Source organism: Dioscorea cayenensis, chromosome 19, assembly GCF_009730915.1.
Source record: "Dioscorea cayenensis subsp. rotundata cultivar TDr96_F1 chromosome 19, TDr96_F1_v2_PseudoChromosome.rev07_lg8_w22 25.fasta, whole genome shotgun sequence".
NCBI classification, from domain to species: Eukaryota; Viridiplantae; Streptophyta; class Magnoliopsida; order Dioscoreales; family Dioscoreaceae; genus Dioscorea; species Dioscorea cayenensis.
The window spans coordinates 27,208,777-27,218,923 of NC_052489.1; the positions used below are offsets into that span (position 1 = coordinate 27,208,777).

Sequence of the window (10,147 nt, forward strand, 5' to 3'; positions counted from 1 at the left end):
GAAATCAACTAATATGGTGTGAGCCTTAAAAAAAAAAAGCACAAACACAATTCGCATGAGGCTTAAAAAAAACACAAACACAAATGGCGTGAGCCCGAATAAAAGCACAAACTAACCAACATGGTGGTCGTTTAGATGGTGGTTAACTTGTGAAAAATATAACATCATATGGCAATCCATACGTGAAAAAAGTGAAGAAAATGCAACGTCAAGTCTTCTTCATCCATGTCTGTATAAATTGTAGGTTATTCATATCATGTGCAACCTGAAGTTTTTTTATCTTTTTTTATTTTTTTGTCTTTTATATTATACTCTTTTATTCATTTGCAAATGATTCATATTGTAGTTATGGTCATGAGCTTCAATCAATGTTTGGTGATCTCTCTACCAAGTTTTTATTATGAAGCTTGGGCTTATTAATTCCTCACCGATCAGTAATTTGATCTTGATCGTTTTGCAAGGTGAATTGCATTGATAGATGTTATTTAAATTATTATTTTTTAAATATTTATTTTATAGCATAAAATAAATTTACATGTGCTTAAATTTGTATATTGATGTTATGTTTTCTCGCTAGGTTGATTTAAGAGAGTAAGTTTATATATAAAACAAAAAATGATGATCAACAACATTGTGTTATTAATTTCATTATTTTTTAAAAAAACCATTAAACAAGTATTTAGTATTTACTTGAACATTTGTTCTTTCTTATTCAATTAAAATTTTAATAAAAAATGAGAATAATTGATTCCAAATAAATAAATAACTAAAATAAGTGATCGCCAAAACCCTCATGTAGCCAGGGCGAGTTCGCATCACCAACTTCGACCGCCGGCGATGGGAGGTCATCCTACTTCTCTCCTCGGGAGACTCCGATGTGATTCTTGATAACTTAAAAGAAGAGATGAAGAAAACTGCACACTTTATTCATAATCATGAAGCCTTTATAAAGGCAAAAATTCTAGAAAGATAATCTCTACTAATTTGAGTTTTTAATCAACACACAACTAACTTAAATATTTAAATCAAAGATATCCTAACCAAACTAAAAATAAACATCATTATCTTAACACCCTCCCTTAAACTTATGTTTATCTCATAAGTTTAAAGTTATCTCTCTTGCATGAATGCTTTCATACTCGATACACCGATCAATGCCCCGAGCTTGTGAAAAGTAGCTATTTTTGAGAGGCTTTGTAAATAAATCGACAATCGATCTTTGCTTACTGCGATAGATGAGATCAATAATTTTTATCCTTTGTAAGATCTCGCAAGAAATGATATCTTACGTCAATATGTTTGCTTCTTTTCATGAAGAACCCGAATTCTTAGATAGCTTGATAGTTGAACTGTTATCGCAATATATTGAGTCGAACCTCTTGCTTTTAATTGAAGTTCTTCAAGAATATTTCTTAACCACAGCTGCATGAGAGGCACATGTCATTGCTCTGCTAAATCAGACCCTCGATTGTGGAAAGAGTAACAATATGTTGCTTCTTTGATGACCATGAGATAGCTCCAAAACCCATCATAAATACATAACTGGATGTGCTTTTCCGATCATCTAAATCTCTGCATAATCACTATCGTCAGAATCCGATTAGTTACGATATCTCTCACTTTCTTGTACTAATATTCCATAATCTATTGTTCCTTGTAAGTATCGCAAGATTCGTTTTTGCTGACCCATGAGATGCACCTCTTTTGGATTTTTCCATAAATCTACTAATGAGACTTACACCAAACATAATGTCGGGCCTTGTTGCGATTAAATACATCAAACTTCCAACAATTTGCTTGTAAAAAGTGTTGTTAACCATGTTTTCCTTCCGAATTTTTTTAACAAGCTTCAAACCCGTCTCAGCGAGAGTACAAGCAGGATTACAATCTTGCATTCGAAACACGGGTCGGGGATATTATGCACATATCTTTTTGAGAAATAAAAATACGAAGAAGATTGGATAACTTCTATACCCGAAAGTAATGCATTAAACCCGTGTCGGACATATCAAATTCAATCATCATGGAAGTCTTAAAACGCGCTCAATTATCACTTTGTCGTTGCTTGAGTGTAGATTAAGTCATCCACATATAAGCGGAACTATAAGTACCTTTCCTTCACCTTCAAATTTCATAAAAAGCTGTATGTTCATGAGTGGCACTTCGAAATCCTTTCTTTAAAAAATAAGCTTCTATGCGACTATACCATGCCCGTAGAGCTTGCTTTAATCCATAGAGAGCTTTTTTCAATTTATACACTTTATGCTCATCCCTTGCTTTAATATAACCCAAAGGTTGATCAACAAATATCTGCTCTTCTAATTCTCCATGTAGAAAGGCCGATTTTACATCTAGTCGAAATATTGACCATGAATTTTTGAGTACTTGATGCAACCACAAGCTCGATAGTGTCAAGCCTTTGCAAACTCGGAGCAAAAAACCTCTTTATAATCTATACCAAATTCTTGCTTATAACCTTTTTGCAACCAATCGTGCCTTATACTTGTCAATCTCACCTTTCTCGTTTAATTTTTGTTTTGTATACCCACTTTAAACCAATTGTTTTTGCCCTTTGGGAAGTTCGAGTCAATTCCATGTTTTATTTTTCAATGGATGCAATTTCATTATCCATAGCTTTTTTCCACTTTGAATGTTGGATAGCTTCTTCAAAAGATAAAGGATCACAATCTGAAAATAAAGCAAAGTGAGTAGCAAGGTCTTCAGATTGGTTGAAATCATGTTACTCATAGTCGCCATCAAGTCGGGCCTTTTTCGGACACGAGTAATAGGGGATTTAGTTGATGTTTACTTGCTTTGCTTTGTGAAAGTTTATTAGTAATTGAGGGCTTCATTAGTTGAAATTTCTTGATGTTGGACTTGCTCTCCTTCTTCTTGACTGTCATCACTAATTATAATTGAAGTAGGCTGCTGCTTCACTCAATTCCAAGTGCTCTCCTCATAAAAAATAACATCCCTACTCACCACAATTTTTGTTAATGGATCATACAATTTAAAAAGCTTTGGATATTTCACTAATCCCAAGAAAAACACACTTTTTGCCCTTTATCATCAAGCTTCTTTCTTTTCTCATCCGGAATATGTGCATATGCAATGCAACCAAAAATTTCAAGTGATCTATTGTTGGTCTTCTTCCACTCCATGCTTCCTCTCGGTGTTTTGTTTTGAGCAGCAAAAGTAGGACTTCTATTCAAGATATGAATGCTCAATTCATCGCTTCGGCCAAAAAAATTCTTGAATTCGCCCTTTGTTAACAAGGTTCGCACCATATTGAGGATGGTTCGATTTTTCTTTCTCGATACACCATTACTTTGTGGGGAATAGGAAGTCGTGAGCTCTCTTCGGATGCCATGATAATTACAAAAACTTTCAAAGTCTTTCGAGCGTTACTCTCCTCCACGATCGGTCTGAATTGTTTTTAATAGGCTTCCGGTTTCACTTTTGAACATATACCTTGAAGCTCTTAAATGCACTAAAAGCTTCGATTTCTCCTGTAAAAAAATAAACCCAAGTTTTCCGAGAATAATCATCGATGAAAGTAATAAAATATCTTTTTACCTCCATTAGAAGTAGGATTTATTGGTCCACGAAATATCCGAGTGAACAAGTTCTAAAAACATCTTTTGCTCTCCAAGACTTTCCTTGAGAGAAAGGAGTACAATGTTGTTTGCCAACAACACACTCTTCACAAACTTGGGAGGAATAGTGATTTTAGGAAGCCCTATCACCATATCCTTTTCTTGGAGTGTCTTCAATCCACCAAAAGCTCAAGTGACCATACCGATAATGCCATAGCCATGAAGGATCTTTTGTTTTAGCCATCAAACAAGATTGAGCACATTCAATCTTTATAGGAAACAACCTATTTGAACTCATTGGCACAATTGCAATTGTACCTCTACAAGGATCATATATTTCACAAGTACCATTTTGAATAGTAATTGTATATCCCTTCTCTTTAACTGACCAAGACTCGAGTAAGTTACTTTTCAAGTTAGAAACATAAAAAATGTTAGAAATTTTTTCTATAAAACCATTCTTGGTTTTTATATTAATATCACCTTTTCCCATCACATTCATCGTAGAGCAATCTCCAAAGCTAACAGTAAAGTGAAAATCTTTATTTAAGAAAAGAAGGACTTACTTCCACACATATGGTTCCTACAACTAGTGTCCACAAACCAAATATTTGACTTATGAGATTCTTGACTATCTTGAATTGTCATTAGTAAAATCTTCGCTTCTTTATTTTCAGCAAAATTTGACTTTTCTCCTTTGTCTTTGTCATTATGTAGCTTGGTATAACATTCAGAACGGTAATGACCAAATCGATGACATCTAAAACACTCAATTTTAGATTTATCAAATTGTTGACCTCGTCCTCTTCCTTTACTTTGTAGATAACCATCATCAGTATTTCTGTTGCCACTTCTGTAGCCTTTGTCCGCTCTTCCTCTTCCTCTACTTCCACCGCGACCTCTACCTCGTAATATTGAGAAGTTGTTGGTTGTAGAGGCCTTCAAAGCTTGCTCCTCAGCAATAAAATTACGGTTGATTTTCTGTTCATGAACTAATAAAGAGCTTTGAAGTTCATCAATTGAGAGTACATCTATGTCCTTTGATTCTTCAATTGAGCAAACTATGTAGTCAAATTTTTTGCTCGTCAAAGATCGCAATATCTTTTTCAACAATAGTGACATCATCCATCTTCTTCCCATGAAACCGCATATTATTGGCCAATCCCATGGTTCTTGCAAAAATAATTGTTATGATTCTCCATCCTTCATCTGTAGATTTTCAAAATCCCTTCTCAAGGCTTGAAGTTGTGCACGCTTCACCCTTGATGAGCCTTGATATTTTTTCTTCATCGAATCCCATATATCCTTGAGGTTTCTTTACAAAGAATCGTCTCCAAAATAGATCGATCAATGGCCTGAAATAAATAATTCTTCGCCTTCAAGTCTTTCAACTTTGATGCCTCAAGTTCCTTCCTCCGTCTTCAGTAGGGTACTACTCCATCATCCGGTTTTGCCACTCCGAATTCAACAATATTCCAATACTCCTTGGATTTTAAGAAATTTTCCATCAACATGCTCCAATGATCGTAGTGACCATCAAAAGCGTGGAATAGATGGTTGCTACAAAGTTGTCTCGCAGACATTGTGAATTTCTTCACTACAAAAACTCTCCCTTTTGTTGAAAAACCCTCAGCTCTTGATACCAGCGATAACTTAAAAAGAAGAGATGAAAGAAAAGCTGCACACTTTATTCATAATCATTGAAGCCTTTATAAAGGCAAAATTTTAGAAAGATAATCTCTACTAATTTGAGTTTTAATCAACACACAACTAACTTAAATATTTAAATCAAAGATATCCTAACCAAACTAAAATAAACATCATTATCTTAACAATTCTCACCCTCCGCCGCAGCTCTCTCTCTTCAGCTTCTTCACTGGCGATGTCCTCTTCGAAACAAATGAAATGAGAGAGAAATGAATCATCTCCTCCTCACTTGTTTACTCTTCTTTGCTCTTCCTTCTTCGCCATTTCTGTCATTATTGCTCCTAATGGCTTCCTCAGGATGGATGTTTCCCAGCCGCATTTCATCTCCAGCCATGGTAATCGGTGGGATTCTAATCGCGCCGCGGCGCCTCTCATTGATAATGTTGAAGTTGACCAGATTATCATTGCTGAGGTTTGATTATGAAAAAGCTTTCATCTTTTTTAGCTTTTGATTTCCATTTTGCGCTTACTAGTTCCGTTTGATAATTCCAAAGAGAAATGGCTGGAAGAACTTTTTTGCGCACATGGGCCCTGGATTTCTGGTTTGCATTGCGTATATCGATCCTGGGAATTGTGAGATTTTATATACTAATTCCTATTATTTTGTTTTTGTTTGGCCTTAATCTGTGCTTAATGTTGTGCTTGCAGTTGAGAGTCTTGAGACTGATCTGCAGTCCGGAGCTCAGTATAAGTATGAGGTGAGAATTTTTTTTTTTTTTTATTTTCAATCTTTGTTTTTCTGATGATCATGGCAATTCTTAGTTGTTTCGACTGAAAAAATTGTTTCTTGATTTGTGTGGATTGATTATTATATCTACATACAGAGTGATTAGTTTTGTTTCTTCTGGTTAGCTTCTGTGGATTATTCTTGTAGCTTCTTGTGCTGCTCTTATCATTCAGTCTCTTGCATCCAGACTGGGGGTTGTGACAGGTATCATTTAATCTGATCCTTCATTTAGAGAAAGATAGACACAAGTAGTATTTATTGTATAAGGAGGTGTCTTGAATGATAGGGAAACATCTAGCTGAGCATTGCAGAACTGAGTATCCTAGAATTCCAAATTTTATCTTATGGATACTGGCTGAAATAGCTGTGGTGGCTTGCGACATTCCTGAAGGTATTTTAAGAAGTTTTTGAACTTATTTTATTTCAGCAAGCTAAGCACATTGACTACTTTTTAGTTTTTCCAGCATAATCATAAATAAGAGGATAAATTTTACTAAAAGTGGTGGTCTTTTCATGAAGTGAATTTATTTTCTTGCACACTTTTGCAGTTATTGGAACAGCTTTCGCTTTGAACATGCTTTTCAAGCTGCCAGTTTGGTGTGGTGTTCTAATCACAGGCCTTAGCACTCTGTTACTTCTACTATTACAACAATATGGGGTATGTGTGCAACTTTTCTTTATTCGCCTTTTATCTTCATTAGTAACATGCCCTAGCACAAATCTTTTGGATTAAAACCATCACTCTCAGTTTTCTGGAATGTAACATGTAATTTACTAGCTACTTCTTGCAGATCCGGAAACTTGAGTTTTTCATTGCTTTTCTTGTGGCTACGATGGTTGGTTGTTTTTTCGCAGAACTTGGTTATGCAAAGCCAGACCCTTCAGAAGTTATGAAGGGTCTTTTTGTTCCTCAACTGAAAGGAGACGGTGCTACTGGCTTAGCCATCTCTCTTCTTGGTGCTATGGTTATGCCGTAAGCTTTTTTTATACTACCATTATTCTTTATCTTATTATTATTTATTTACAGTTAAAGAGGTTTCAATTTTTGATGCAGGCACAATCTCTTCCTTCACTCTGCATTAGTTCTTTCAAGAAAAGTACCACGTTCAGTTCAAGCAATCAAAGTAAATAACTCACATACTTTTGGTGTTCAATACACTTCACAACTCTCGCTAGTATTCTCATTCTAAAAACATATGGGCTCATTGATATTTTAGTTTTTTTGGCATTTCGATAAAAAAAAAATTGCCTGATGAGCATCAATATGCATTTGTGGATCATTATATTGTTCCACAATTGGTGATCACTTGTCAAAAATTTTCTTGGTGGCAGGAGGCTTGCAGGTTTTACACTATTGAGAGTGCATTTGCTCTTGCAGTGGCCTTTCTCATTAATGTTTCTGTTATCTCCGTCAGTGGTGCTGTTTGCAGCTCGGCTAATCTGGACCGAGAGGATCAGACAAGCTGCAAGGATTTGGATCTCAACGAAGCTTCATTCTTGCTCAAAGTGAGCTATCAACCATCACACTAATGTCCTACTATTGTCTCTTGAAATTTCTGTTGGATTCCTTTTTTTTTCATATATCTAATTTTTGTCATAATTGTATAATTTATGTTTAAATCTTATACAAAGTCAAGCATTGTAATCTGATAGATGTCAAGCTTGATCAGTAATTCCGGTTTTTTCTCCTGCTCTACATACACAATAATAGGATTAGTGCATGGCATTAAGAAAATCTTGTTTTTTCCTTATTTTGACACTCATTTTGTTTGGAATTATCAGAATCTTTCGGTGCTAATAATTGAATGTATGCAGAATGTCACAGGAAGATGGAGCTCAAAGCTATTTGCGATAGCCTTGTTAGCATCTCGACAGAGTTCTACAATTACAGGAACTTATGCTGGGCAATATGTCATGCAGGTTTTCCTGTTGTAACTACTCTTTCGGAATGATATTTTGTGCCACTCATCAGCCTGTATGTTTTTTTTACTAAAAATTATCTTCCGTTCTCTGTTGTAGGGATTTCTTGATTTGAAGATCACTCCATGGATTAGAAATCTTTTAACACGCTCTTTGGCAATCGTTCCAAGTCTGATTGTTGCAATAGTTGGGGGTTCTGCTGGTGCTGGAAAGCTGATCATCATTGCATCAGTGCGGACAACCCTAATGATTCTAATGATTAACTGTCTGACAAACTGCCATCTCTTTTAATGAATTTATCTGACGTTGTTGTTGTTCAATTCTCACAGATGATTTTGTCATTCGTACTTCCATTTGCTCTAGTACCTCTCCTCAAGTTCACCAGCAGCAAGACTAAGATGGGACCATACGCCAACTCATTTGTTGTAAGTTCAGAGTTATTAATGGCCACCTCTACTTTGTTTTGCCATCTTTGTGCATATAAACATCGAGTTAGTTGAAAGCATTTGGATGATAATTCTTCCGTTCTCTATTTTACTTTTGTACAGAAGGGTTAGTTTGAAGTAATTTGATAAATGATGCTTGGCCATCTTTTTCTGTCATAATAGATTGCAGCAACCACATGGGTCATAAGCTCATTGATCATGGTAATCAACACGTACTACCTCGTGACAGGCTTCATCAAGCTACTTCTTCACAGCGGTCTGCACACTGCAGCCATTGTGTTTGCAGGCATATTTGGTTTTGGAGGTATGTTAGTGTACCTCGTGGCAATCTTCTACCTGGTCTTCAGAAAGAACAGAGAAATCACTCAACCATTACTGTTTCGATGATGCCGAGCTTGGATTAACAAGCAACAACTCAAGCATTGTAACTCATCTTCCCAGGGAAGACATTACAAGCATCCAATTTCCGCAAACAGGATCTGCAATGAATCTTGAGTAACAGCTTCCTCATGTTTGGTTAACACAAAATCGGGGTATTACTCTGCCACTCCGAAAGTGAATTAGCTACCTTAACCATAAATAATGTAGTTTCATTTGCTAATTTATTTTCAATTTGGGAAAGTTGTCTGCTTTAGAGCATTGGATGATACTTGCAACAATGCTACTTTTCTAGTTATGATCAATGAAGGATGAACTTGATATGAAACTGTGGTGAACTTGGCTTATTATTTCCATACTTTTGATGAGTTTATTGTTCAACTTTATAAACATTAGGCCTGCAATGAATGTAAGGTTTACGGTTTTTGGCTCTAGAGGAAGGTGCTATGCTTCATATTGTCAAATAGGAGCCGAAGTTTTTTTTAATTATTTTTATTTTTATTTTAAAGTAAAAGTGGATAAATCATGAATCCGTTGAAATAAAAGGACACGCAAAAAAAAAAAAGATAAAACGGCAGGGTTGACCACTTAAAGTGGAAAAACTATCACCCTGACTAATAAGGGGCCGTTGCCCATGCAGGCAGCACAAATATATTTGTCATTTCTCAGAATGCGGGAAATTCATTTCAAACAAACAAGATATTTGTCTATTGTGCCAAAGCAAGACTGAGGAACAAGCCTGAGATACAGAAATTTTAGAAGGAAAAGTACATGCACCATCAAATTCGGAACTGAAACGAAATCTATCTTTATTAGCAGAAAAACAAACCATCGTCTCTTTCTGATGTAGATGCAGTAGGTATAATCCTTTGAAGCTCTACCAAGTACCAGTGGCTTCTTCAGTGAAGGGGCCTGTAACACACAAAAGTCCATTGTCAATGTGATTTTACAGCTCAATTGCTGTGTTAGTTTGCCAATGGACACCAAATTGAAATGAAAGCTAGGTACCAACAAAATACCAGTGATAGCAAGGTTATCTGCTAAAACAACAGTCCCTATATGACTAACTGATATTTCATGACCAGTGGCCAAAGTAACCAGATAAGGTGTTCTCAAGGAATTCAAGGTTTTAAAAGACTTAACATCATGGAACATGCCGTCACTGGCTCCGGTATCAATAATCCAAGTGTTCATGTTGAATGTTTGCTTGCAATTGCTACTACAAACAAAAGATTTCTTATAATTTTGAAGAGGATCAGAAAGAATACCTGCCATGGTGGTTGCAGCAGTAACATTAGCAGTTAATGCTGAGGGATACAATTCACTATTCTGCAGTGATGATTCTGGTCCTTCATTAATGAGCTGCATGAGTT

The 10,147-nt window shown here is 35.8% G+C and overlaps 1 protein-coding gene across 1 annotated transcript; it reads left to right on the top strand.

The window, feature by feature from the left end:
• Positions 1–178: 178 nt before the first annotated feature.
• On the top strand, positions 179–9,103 carry LOC120249610 (metal transporter Nramp3-like). Its single transcript, XM_039258184.1, is given in 16 exon segments — positions 179–240; positions 347–461; positions 5,601–5,715; positions 5,798–5,876; positions 5,952–6,001; positions 6,156–6,234; positions 6,317–6,421; positions 6,579–6,688; positions 6,822–7,003; positions 7,085–7,154; positions 7,363–7,536; positions 7,846–7,950; positions 8,050–8,181; positions 8,280–8,375; positions 8,559–8,774; positions 8,776–9,103. Coding segments are annotated over 14 exon segments (1,632 nt in total). The 5' UTR covers positions 179–240; positions 347–461; position 5,601; the 3' UTR covers positions 8,896–9,103.
• The last annotated feature ends 1,044 nt before the right edge of the window (positions 9,104–10,147 follow it).